The sequence below is a fragment of the Mus pahari genome, chromosome 1, assembly GCF_900095145.1.
Source record: "Mus pahari chromosome 1, PAHARI_EIJ_v1.1, whole genome shotgun sequence".
Taxonomy (NCBI): Eukaryota; Metazoa; Chordata; class Mammalia; order Rodentia; family Muridae; genus Mus; species Mus pahari.
The window spans coordinates 67,722,546-67,735,405 of record NC_034590.1 but is presented as its reverse complement, the minus strand read 5'-3'; the positions used below and the strand labels follow the sequence as shown (position 1 = coordinate 67,735,405).

The following is a 12,860-nucleotide window of genomic DNA, read 5'->3' as shown; positions in this document are numbered from 1 at the left end:
GGCAGTTAAGGACTTGGTCCTTGCCAAGTCATCACAGGATATATGCAGGAAACCCTGAATAGCCAGTTACTGGGTCTCATTCCTGCTGTCTACCTACTGAAGCCCAGATTCCTTGGCACAGTAGGAGCATCTCCTCTCAGTGGCTCTAGCCCATATTTCCTATCTCAACTCCCTTCAAAGTGCCCTCTGCTTTGGCGTTCGACCTTCCGATGTTCTTTGAGACAGAGCCTTGTACATCTCAGGCTGGCTTTGAACTTAGCATGTAGCCAAGCATGTCTTTGGCTGTTGGCTTCCCAGCTTCCATTTTTCAGATGTGGGATTATAGGAGTGTACTGTCATTTCCAGTTTATATGGAACTAGGGATTGAACTTGGGGCCTTATGAATGCTTAGCTGAGCTGCAACTCCAGGCTTATGAATGCTAATCTGTCAACTGGGCTGCAACCTCAGGCTCACACCAGGCTTAGTGACATCTTTCTTTGCACTTACTATCGCTTTTCTGTCCTTTTATGCCATTCAGCAAACACAGAGTCCAAACCTAGTACCCATGTCTCCTCCTTACTGAAAGTGGATGTTTTTTTATTCACTACCTCTGAAGGGATGAGCATGGTTGAGCTCCCACACACCATGTGTTTTTCAGGCAATCTTGCCATGCAGACACCTGTCAATCACTTCATTGTACAACCATACAGGAAGTTCAAAAGATTTCACTAGCCCATCCATGCCCCAAGGCTTTGGTAGCTGAGGATCTACAGCTAGGGTCCAAACAACTATTCAACAAATATTGGCTGTGCTCTGACTGTGTCCCAGGCATATAGGTTAAAGTAGAGGGGGTGACAGGCAGGCAGAATCCCTATCTTATGCAGCATATATTGTAGAAAGTATATAGGTGTCTGCATGTATTGTTAAAGAGGAAGTTCAGAGATAGGAATTTAAATTCACACTGGTCTGCTGGCCATAGGAAGATTTTTTTTTTCCCACTGCCCTGAGTCCCCACTCTAGCCACACACTTGTCATAGCTAATGGTAAACTCTCAGGGCATTTGGGTTGGGGTGGTTTCTTCTTCTGGGTACTCAACACAGGCCCTGAACCAAGCGGGCTCCATTCAAAGGCTTGAAGAGTGCCAAGAGGAGTAGTCATCAGGCTGATCGGGTGACAAGAGGCAGGAAGAACACACATGCACACAGGGTTCTGGGAGGCAATGTCTTCTCACCTGAGAAATCTCCATGACAGAGTCACAGCTGAGGGGCCTGGCCGAGGTGAGGTCATTGGAGCCCAGCAAAGTAGAGATGATCCCATTTTGATCGACACGTCTGATCATGGTGCCGTCCACGAAATAAATGAGCCCAAACTTGTCCACTGTAATTCCTGGGATGGAGAAGGCAAAACAGGAATTCAGCATTGGATCCGAGAGGAAGCTGAATGGAAGAAAGCTTCGGGATTTACCATCTACTCCCGTCCAGCTCTCTGTCCTTCTACTGGGATCTTGTACTAAAAGTACTGTAGCACTGAGCAATCTCAAGTCCCTCCAGTTCCCTCTTTGTTATTTAAGTTTATTTATTACTTACTTTTGTTTAATAAGAACAACATCTAAAATTATTATTATTTGAGACAGGATCTCATATAGCCCATGCTGGCCTCAAGTTTCAGATAGAGAAAATGACCTTGAACTTTTGAACCCCCATCTCTACCTTCCCAGTGCTGAGATTATATGTGTGCACAGCTACGCCCAGTCTTGCGAAGTGTTGGGGATTGAACCAAGGGCTCCGTGCATGTCAGGCAAGCACTCTACCAACTGAGCTACACTCCCAGTGACTCTAGTCATCTCTTATAGATGAACAGGGAGCAAGGAAGGCGCCAAGCAAGGCTTTGAGGGTCCTATGAACCAGGAATAAAAACCCAGTGTCCTAGGCCTCAGGCTCTGTCTTCCCACTTTCCTGCTTCACTTGGGTACCAAGAGAACTGGGTTTGTGAAGGACTCGGAGTTGAAGTAGGAAAGACATTTTCCAGTTTCATGGTGAGTTATTTAAATTACCTTATTTCAGAAGTCCTGCAAACACAACAATCATGGATCTCCCTTTTCAGTATCAATTTTTCTTTTCTTCCAAGACAATCATACTCTAAGTTTATCAACCCTTATTATTTTGGTTTCATTGGCCGTTATAAGAACACAGGTTGAAAAGCATCCTCCGGTCTGTGTCGAGAATGGGTTTGTTGACTTTGGATCTGAGGAAGGCGCTCTGACAATGGGGGTCCTGGCTGTCCTTCAGCATTCTTTCACTTGCTAAGCCATTTCACACCTCCAACTTTCTCCATGGGGGTGGGGTGGGTGGGGTGGGGGAGGGGGTGTCCAGCCACTGGACCTCTTGGCATCCATTTACTTATTCATTAGATCAAAGGACTGCTTAGAGCCTCCATTTCTGCCTGAGGGAGACCTGAGGACTTGCAAGGAGCCCATGACACCTCCAGGTGGATGCTTGAGAAAACCCCATGAGAAGCTTGTGTTTCTGAAGGGCATCTTGAGGGATGGTGGCCACACAGGAGGTCATTCCTCCTGGCCAGAGACTCATTTCAGAGCCACCTTGGGGGCTTTTCTTGGCCTCCCTTCTGGTGATACCACCCAGGAGATGGCAGAGTACAGGATTGATGTGTGTCTTTAGAATTTCTGGGTGGTACCTGCCACCCATGAAGGGTGACGGGTTTTGAAATGGAGGCGTAGGACTGAGTGAGAACCACATGAAGTACCATGGGAAATGACAGTCCCAGGAGGGAGGTGGTGACATGAAGGGTGATCCTGATATGCTCTCTTGTCTTCTGGCCAGGCAATGGGAGGAAAGTTAGATGAGGCATGGGGAGGGGGCACGGCTGAGTTAGGGGGCTCCTGGCTGAGTTACCCCTGACTCTTGGCCTCCTCATTGCTGTGTGGAATGACAGCTTCTGACTGGGGAGGCCAGAGAGAGAGCTCAGTTGGTAAAGTGGGGAGCTGAGAGAAGTTAGGTATGGGAGGGCTCACACAGTCCTGGGCACTGGGGAGGTGGAGACAGGTGGATCTGGGGCTCACTGAATTCTGGGTCAATGAGAGGTCCTGTCTCAGAAAATAAAAATCAAAAATGTGGAATGACATCTCTGGTCTCTGGTCTCCTACACGTGATTGGACACATGGCCTCCTACAAACACTACACATGATTGTGTACTCTTGACATGTGCCTGTGCATCTCTAGGATACAACACACACACACATACACACACACACACACACACACACATACACACACACACACACACACACACACACACACACACACACACACACACACACACACGGTAGCAGCTTGGGGAGAAACAGCTGACTTGGAGTTCTTAGCTCCCAATACTCATTAATGACCATTCTGATTTCGACAACAAATAATGCTCTGTGGCTTCCAGGCCATCAGGATGGGATAAGGCCTTCAGGGACCTCTTAGTGATGGTCACACCAGAGCACTCATTCCATTCCTCTTTAAGGGATCAGGAATCTAGAAAGGACTTCACACCAATACACAGGCAGCCTCAGGGCTGGGAGTCTTTGCTGCGGTCCTGCCTAGAATGTCAATTAATTTCCTCCTGTAAGCAACAGGACGTGAGTCAGTCCTGCCGCCTGTCCGCCTGGCTATGCCCCGTCTCTCTCTTCCATCTGCCAGGACTGATGAGTGCTCCATGAACAATTGGGTTTCTTGTTTACAAAGTTGGCTGCGCAGGCTAATAGAAGTGATCTGTCCCCTGATTAATTACTTCATTTTTTTCTCCTTTTGTTGTGCTAAATAGATGGACATCTTTTCTCCTCCCTCCTGCAAAGTGACTGCAAACTGCAGCACCCTTGTCATTTCTGTCTGGGTTAATTACAGGCTTTTGGGCAATGGTACTGCCACTCCATCTGTGTGGGTGAGGGAGGGGACCACAGGCATGCAGAACAACGGAGAGATGCCAGAAAAGAAGAAAAATCTCTCAGCAAGAAACGGTTTTAATTTGAAGAGAGTAGGACGGTGCAGCTGACAGGGACCTCGGGATCATTTAGCTTAGCCTGCTTACTCACGAACTGGGGAACTGAGGTTCCAAGGGGAAGTCTGAGGGCCGTCTAGAGGCAAAGAAGAGGAGATCTGAGGGCCATCTAGAGGCAGAGAAAACCTGCAATGCAAGCCTGGGCTTGCTCTCCACTGCTCAGTCAGTACCAAGGAATCCCAGCTAACAGGGAGCTGAACCACTGGTGACACAACGCTTACCTTCAGAGTTGTCACCTGACCATTCCATTACTTAGGTAGACAGTCTATCATGATGCTATATGATGCTACATGATTAACTAACACATGGTAGTGATATTAATAGGGAATCTCCTGTGGGGATATGTTTACTATGTACCTAGTTGTCTGTCCTAGACATTTATATTCCTGACATTTTAATTGGATTATGACTGTGCCTATCCTGTAACACAGAGGAGGAAAACGAGGTTCAGAGAGGTTAGGCAACTAACATCACACAGTTACTAGATAACAATGCCTGTATTTGAACACATGATTTCTCAAGAGTCTGCTGCTGTGATTGGAAACCAGACCTTGAAATCAAATCCTCTTCAACAATAGAATTATTTCTAACAGCTTTATAGGACAGCATGTGAAATATGTCAACTTTGACCCCCAAAACAATCTTAGGAGGTAGGGGTAGATGGTATTATTACCCTGATTTTACTGAGCAGGTCCCTGAGGCTTAGAGGCTAGAAGTTCCTGGCTGTAGGGCTTGCTACATAGTAAATGCCTTACTGGAGGACATCTCTTGGTTATGATGACTTCTCTTCTGTCAAGCTTCCTCAGTCTCTAGGCATTCAGGTTTCTCCTGGCTTAGAGCCCCCTGTGGACAGCTCTTTCTTCTTGCATCTCAGGGTATGTATCTCCTCTCTCCTACCAGAGTGCTTACCATCCAAGTGTCATTGATTCTGCTACAAGGAGCTTTGCTATGCATTCTGAAGCTCTGGGAACTTGGCATATACTTGATGAACGAAAAATGACAGACTCATCTCTTTGAGTCTACCTTATATGCAAGGAAGATACAGGGCAATGTCTTTGCGTAGCAATGATGGAGGGAGAGCCTCCCCTCACCCCCATGGGAGGGAGTTGCTCAAGGGATGGCACATTGGTTTGGTAGAATCCTACACGGCTGTTAAAAATGAGGAGTGAGGAGAATATTTACTGTCATAGAGAAGTCATTTGGCATCGTTTAGATAAAAGCAGCTTGCTAACAGAGTGCTTGATGTTCCATCTTGTTTGACTGCACTGACAAATGTGCACAAACACTCAGAGAAAAAGATAGGAGGAAAGACAGTTATTGTTAACTGGAGTTGTTTCCAGCAGGTAGAATTATCACTATTCCTCTGTATACACACACACACACACACACACACACACACACACACACACACACACACACTTCCCTTTCCCAGGCCTCTTGTTGATAACTGCTTATATCAAATATAAACATACCAACATGCAGAAAGACAGGCAGGCAGGCAGACAGACAGACAGACACAATTTTAATGACCAACACATGCTATTGTTTTAAAAGCAAAGCCTTACCCCTGGGGTTAGTGAGCGTGGCTTCTGTGGCTTTCCCACCATCTCCACAGCGGGTATCATCAAAGGGGAGGCACTGGTCACCAGTCCCTGCTACCACCTCAGAGTTCTTGACCAGGTCCTTCACCACTGTGGTGGACTTGACCTTGAAGACCCGCCGGCTGTTGGTGTCAGACAGGAAGACAGCCCCGCTCATGGGGTCTGTAGCCAGGTAGTATTTGTGTGCTGGGCTGTGACTGCAAGAGAGGCAGGGTGAGCACTTTGTTCTCTCCATCACATAACTAGAGATGCACAACATGACTATGGCCATACCATCCTGAACATGCCAGGTCTCGTTTGATCTCAGAACGAAGAAGAGCTGGGCCTGTTTAATACTTGGATGGAGATATAGAACATGAATTCCCCAACCCATTTGAATCTAAGCAAAATGCTCTAATGAGGATGCTATCTTCATTGAGGGTGACCTGAGAGCTTGGCCTAATGACCCTCCCCTTTCAATTACTAATGCAAAAACCCCTTGCCTAGCCTGAGGACATGGCTCAGCCAGTAAAGTGCTTACAAGCACCAGAACTTGAGTTCAATACCCACAACCCATGTTAAAAACATCATCATCATCATCATCATCATCATCATCATCATCATCATCAACCAATCAACCAACCAACCAACCAACCAACCCCTGCCAGGTGTGGGGCCATGTCCATGTGATCACAGTGTTTAGGAGGCAGAGATGGGAGAATCCTGGGGCTCACTGGCCAGCTGGCCTCTACTCCTTGATGAACTCTAGGCCATTGAGAGACTGACTCAAAGGGGAAAAAGGGTATATGGTGGTACCCAAGGTTGTTCTCTGGTTTCTATATGCACATACACATCTCTGATGCCTACCTGTGCATACTGCATACTTGTGCCTTCACACACACACACACACACACACACACACACACACACACACATATATATATATATATATATATATATATATATATATATATATATAAACTACATATATGAAAAAATCCACCAGGCCTCTTGCTAATATATAACATATACTTATTTTCCTCTTATATGATTGTCTTATGTGTTTTGCCTACTTGTACACATGTGAACTGTGTATGTGTAGTGCCCACAGAGGCCAGAAGGCGGCACTGGATCCACTGAAAACAGAATTATAGACAGCTGTGAGCTGCCATGTGGGTACTGGAGACTGAACCTAGGTCCTCTGGAAGAACAGCCAGTGTCCTTAACTCTGAGCCATCTCTCTAGTCCAACATAAAAGATTATCAATGAATCTTGTCATAGAAGACCTGTTAACCCAAGATAGGAACATGGAGGTGCTTGACTTTAAACAACTAAGGTTTTCACAGCGACTTCCAATTCCATCTTGAGACTGACAGGGAAGACACTGGCTAAAGCTGCCTGCTGCTGCCAGAGTCTGCCCCGTTTCCAGGCCTTCCGAAGAGTGGTTTAATCAGGAGCCTAGGTGTCTCCATCCTTCAGTCAGGTATAAATGAGATGTAGGATCACTTTCTAATTGGATGCAAACTCAAGGGAAAGAAACAGCAGAGGAGCAGCGCTGATAGGGTCTGTTTCTGGAAGAAAGTCACAAAACCTGGGCGGGCTCTGGTAACAGGAAAGAAGTCAGATCACGGAGAAATGTGAAAGGGATATTTCCCTTGGAAAATGCCCCGGGCAGGAAACCGGATTAGTCTGGATTCTGTGAGTGCTAAAACGTGGGCCCCTGGGCCTCCAGCTTTCTTCATCTACAAGATAGCGGTGTTAGTGTTTGCTTAAGAATTGGGACCATTCACATGACACCACATGTGTCTTGCATGTAGTATGATGCATGGCACACCGGAAGTACACAGCAATCACGCCTGCTGCTGAGTATTGGTGCTTGTGCTTGCCTTCGGAGATGACTTTCAGGTAGGCATCTCCTGCTAAGTACAGATTGTACTACTTAGGGGGATTGATCACAACTTCTTCCAAGTCTAGAGCACATAGATGCTGGGCTTGCCACTGGGAGCCCACTGTGATGTCAATTTTCAGCTCCTGTGTGTGGTCTGATTAGGTCAATATTGTATTCAAACAGCATGTCAATATTGTACATTTATCAAGCACAGAGATTAATCCAGGTCCTTTGAAAAACTTAATTTTATAAACTGGTGTTTATCACACATGAAACTTGAGGCACCGTGTGTGTGTTTTGTGTGTGTGTTGGGTGTGTATGTGTGTGTGTGTACACCGATTGCTGTGTGTATGTGTGTATCTGTACCTCTCCTCTCCTCTCCTCTCCTCTCCTCTCCTCTTCTCTTCTCTCTCGCTCCCCCTCCCCACCCCCCCCCCCCTCTCTCCACTTGGTCAGCTCTCTCCCCCTCTCTCTCTCTCTCTCTCTCTCTCTCTCTCTCTCTCTCTCTCTCTCTCTCTCTCTCTCTCTCTCTGTGTGGTGTGTATGTGTGTACACCGATCGCTGTGTGTATGTGTGTGTATCTGTACCTCACTCTCTCTCTCTCTTTCTCTGTGTGTGTGTGTGCTTGTGTGTGTGTGTGTGTGTGTGTGTGCTTGTGTGTGTGTGTTTAGGGCCTGGCATCTTAGTCTGGCCCTGACTTCTCATGATCAGAAACATCCCTTGCTTCGGTGGTATTTCCTGGGCCAGAGCCGGGTGTCCAGACTGAGGCTCTCTTGTTGTTTTCTTTCCCTGAGGTCCACATGACATGCTATTCTTGCACTGATGTTTCCTCTCCAGCCCCACACTGCTATCCCTTCACCTCCTAACAAAAAAGGCCAGGATCCTCTTCCTTAGACCATTTTTCGGATCGGATCCAAACCCCACCTGGTTATTTCCATATTTCAGTTTGCAACACTCTCCCGACTTTCAGAGGAAGCACAGATCTTCCTTTCTCTCAGCCATCCCACACTAGCAACACCCATACCAGGCCCCTTGATGCATTTGGTCCTGCCTCTATCCACTCTTCTGCTCTGTTCCTTCTGTATGTTCTCAAGGCGTCCACTCAGCGACCTTTTCTGCCACCTTTCCCTGGCTGTTTTTTCTCTGTGGCCTGGGGTTCATACTAGTGTATGTCTTACACCAAGCACAAGGCCTGGTGAATTATATGTCTTTCATACCACCTTTCAGTACTTTAAGGGGAAACGGCTAGATTTTTATCCAGTCTGCATTTCCAATGACCGACTCGCAGCCTCCAGTCCTTCAGAGTGGCTTCTCTTAAATAGATGACATGTCCATTTTCAGCTTATATAGATGGTATTTGCATTAAAATCACTTAGCTTGGCTTCTGCTTCTCAGGGGGTTGGCAGTAATAGCACAGGCGTCCTGTTTATCGTGAAATGTTCCCTTGGGACTTAGAAGGTGGCACAAATTTAATCTTCCCAGACAACCCTGATCCTAGCTTAATAAAATGCAATGACCTTAGATCCTGCTCTGTCGTGCTGGAGCATCCCAGCTTCCCCATGACAGCCAGGAGGCAGGGGGACTATTTCATTTCAGTGTGCATCACTCATGATAAACTGGTGCTATCTACCTTGGCAGAGAGAGGACCCCAAGGGAGTACGGTGGAGGGCCCTGTCCACTTAGATTAGCCCCTTGAGTTTCTGGCTCACATAGCCCTGCACTGCCCCCGGAGAAGTGTCACTCACGTGTGACTTCTCAAGTGGGGTGAATTCCAGGAGATGGTGGCCTTGTCAGTATTGTCCTAGATCCTATGAAACTTAGGGTTGCATCTCTCCTGCTTAGATGGTGGTCAGCATAAGAGGAAAACTCCTTGCTCTGAATGGAGAAGGTGAGTATTTAACGGGGCAAGTCAATGAAATAGTTGTGACTGTCAGCTGTCCAGTGGTTAGGTCTCTGCTCTGCCCATACATGGGCCTTTAGACACACAGACAGACAGACAGACAGACAGACAGACAGACAGACAGACAGACACACACACACACACACACACACACACACACGTTTGCTTGTTTTTCAGACAGGGGCTCAACTCACCATGTAGCTGAGGATAGCCCTGAACTCTTAATTGTCCTGCCTCTCCCTCCCAAGCGCTGGGATTGCAGATGTGCATCAGTAAACCTTGCTTTATTTGGTGCCAGAGATCAAACCTAGGGCTTTGTGTAAGCATTCTACCCACTGAACTACAGCCCTAGCTGCGCAGTTCTCCCTCATGCCAGCCAGCACTGGCAGCTGCACTGTATCTGTGGTTTCCTCTGCTCCCCCCCCCACCCCAGCCCCCTGGGTTGCAGCCCCAGCAGCCCATGGGACAGAGCTAATGCCATGGATTGGGATGTACCTGACAATGAAAGATGTGGGTTCTGTCCTAGTCTGTGTGTCTGCACTTGACACACATGGCCTCATTCCCCCCGCTCCCCCCCCCCATAACTAACACATTAAGTAGGGACTGTCTTCTTCCATTTGAGAAAACCGAGATGGACAGAGATAGTGCCTGAGCAGGCTCCCAAGCTGCGGAGTGGATTTCAAACCCCACAGGCTTCGAGCTCCATGGTCTGCTTCTATTTCCCCACACAGGTGCCTCTGTTCCATATCAGCTCTGCATCCTGAAGGCCTGACGATCTGCTGTGAGCCATGCAATCCTTAAAAGCATGGATGGAAGAGAGCTCCAGGGCCCCTGTGACTTGCCTGTCTCAGGAGCTTCGGCTAAGTACTCCCTCACCTGAGCTACCATTCCTGCACACACCCCAAACCCCCTGCTTTTCTGCTATAGAACACTATATCCTCCTGTTCTCACTAGAGCTGTGACAGATCTCGCGTCTAGTGTCTGTGGTACTTTCACAGGTTCTTCTCTGTTGAGTTGTCTGTTTCCTCGATACAGGCTTGAACTTGGACCTGGAGAAATGGTTCGGCAGCTGAGGACACTGGCTGACCTCCTGGAGGGCCTGATTCAATTCCCAGCACCCACATGGTAGCTCACAGCCATCTGTAACCCCAGCCCTAGGGGATCCTATATTCTCTCTGGCCTCCAAGTGTACTGCATGCATGTGGTACACAGATATATACAGGCAAAACATCTGTATAAATAAACTACCACCACCACTACCACTACAATGAATACCTTGAACTCTTTTTGGATAGGGACTGACTTCAAGTCCTAAATGATTCCACTACACAGACTCATAGGAAATGTTCTGAAAAGTTCTGCTGAATTTATGTGAGAATGAGTGAATGAATGAACTTGGCGTTGTTGCTGGAGGATACACAGGAAGCACCTATTGCTAGTGAGCTTAGATTGATGGTTCTGTACATCAGAATCATCTGGAAATTAGAAGTAGCCTGAACAAGCATGTCTGAAGGGGGCTGGGCTCTGCCTTTGAGATCCAGACTTGGGCTTGAAGCAAAGTGCCTCAAACTTCAGCGTGCAGAGGACGCTCTTGGAGACATTATCAAAATGCAGATTTCAGCTCCGTAGTGCAGGACCTGGCATTGCTGATGGTTCCCAGGCACATCAGCACTGCATTCCAAAGGCCTAGGGATGTGCTGCAAACCATAAAGCCTGAAGGCACGTGATGGAGGATGGGCTGTGGCAGAGGCCCAGAGGTCCCAGAGGCCCTAGGGCCAGGTTCATGGACAGGGAGCATTTCCTGGTCTGATGGCCAGGACCCTGAGCAGGGCCAGATGCAGAACTAGATCACAGCCCTACCCTGGAGCTGCAGAGAACTCCAAGGTCTCACACTGTCTCTAGCTCTGGGAGTGTAACCTTGGCTGTGGAAGCATTCCTGAAGTTAGTGAGTTGAAGTCAGCCCTCCCTCTTTAGGAAGAAGCGAGGAAGCTCTGAGTAGAGACTTGGAACCTGGGAGTCTCCTGTGGTGAAAGATAATCTTTTTTCTACTTCTGAGGGAGAAACCTCCTTTGGTCCTAGTAAGATCTCCTTTGAGCAAGGAGCCTCGTTTAACCACGTTGGATGCTGCCCTGACAGACACTAGTTCACTTGTTCCCACCAGTAGGCAGAGGTGAGTGCTGGGGCCAGACAGGCAAAGGATCAAACACCAACTCTATCCACTTGCTACATTTGCTTGGGCAGACTGCTTTGCTGCTCCGAGTCTCTGTGCTTAAGCTGAGAAATGGGGCAATCATATCTACTTCAAAGGTTATTTTGAGGATAAGAACTATACAAAGAATATTAACCTCTGCACATAGTGTCTGTTCCAGTAAAAATCAAGATGTTTAATAAATGGCAGCTTTTTGGTTTTGTTTTTAATTTTTAAGACATGATCATATATATTCCAGGGAACCTTGAACCTACTAGGTAGCTAAGGATGATCTTGAACTTGTGTTCCTCATTCCTCTATCTTCTAAGTACTGGGATTTGAGGACTGGAGCAGTGGTGCTGGGAATTGAACCCAGTTCTTTCTTTCTTTCTTTCTTTCTTTCTTTCTTTCTTTCTTTCTTTCTTTCTTTCTTTCTTTCTTTTTCTTTCTTCCCAGTTCTTCAAGATTACTAAATAAGCACTCTACTATCTAAGTTATGTCCCCAGCCCCCAAATCTGGTGATCCTAAGAAATCTCTAGAATATTTATGTTGGTGAATAATAGCTGTGTATTCTTGACATAATTCTGCCTTGCTAGTCTATCTTCCATGACAGTTAGGGGCTCTTTCAGTTAGTACAATATGTGTAGCTTGGTTTGAGGGAGGTTAAGTTCATGCATAAGAACAAGCTTCTAACAGTCCTTCCTGTCCCCAGGGAAGAAATCCTACAAGACATAGGATGCTTGTTTCCTGAACAGGTCCACAGCAGTAGACGCTGAAGGGACTCGTGCAACCGGGAATGCCCAGGATAGCAGGTGGCATGAGACTGAAAAAGTCAAAGACAGCTAAGTCTTTCCTGGGGGTATATACACACAGGCCAAGGTTCCCACGGAACCAAATGCTGTTATTGGAAGAAACTGAAGTAGCTGACAGATGAAGAAGATAAACATCTAGAACTTCTTTAATCTAACCAGTATTCACTAAAGGGTACAGGCACTGAGGCTCAGAGAGAGGAAGGAATTTGTCAATATCAGTACCAGTCAAAGATTACAGCTGAAACTCAGGTTTCCTGCTCCCTTATTAGGAAAGTGGCAGGCCGCGGGCAAGTCTCCCTTTCCACTCTGCATTACTTTATAGACTAATTTTTCTCACTTAAGAAAGCAATGGGTTCAAAGAAGCCAGGAGCTTGGTTTTGACTCCATACTCTATGGCTGTTTCAAAAGATCACTGAAGGTCAGAAGCTGACACGACCACATAAACCTGTACACACA

The 12,860-nt window shown here is 47.0% G+C and overlaps 1 protein-coding gene across 10 annotated transcripts in view; it reads right to left on the bottom strand.

The window, feature by feature from the left end:
• Positions 1 to 12,860, bottom strand: part of Tenm4 (teneurin transmembrane protein 4) — a 710,423-nt gene that overhangs the window by 42,014 nt on the left and 655,549 nt on the right. For all 10 annotated transcript variants that reach the window (XM_029539653.1, XM_029539636.1, XM_029539617.1 and 7 more), the window contains 2 exons: positions 5,602 to 5,834; positions 1,212 to 1,366 (listed from right to left, as the gene is read on the bottom strand). In XM_029539653.1, the coding sequence (XP_029395513.1) occupies positions 1,212 to 1,366; positions 5,602 to 5,834 (388 nt within the window). The remainder of the gene's footprint in view (positions 1 to 1,211; positions 1,367 to 5,601; positions 5,835 to 12,860) is intronic.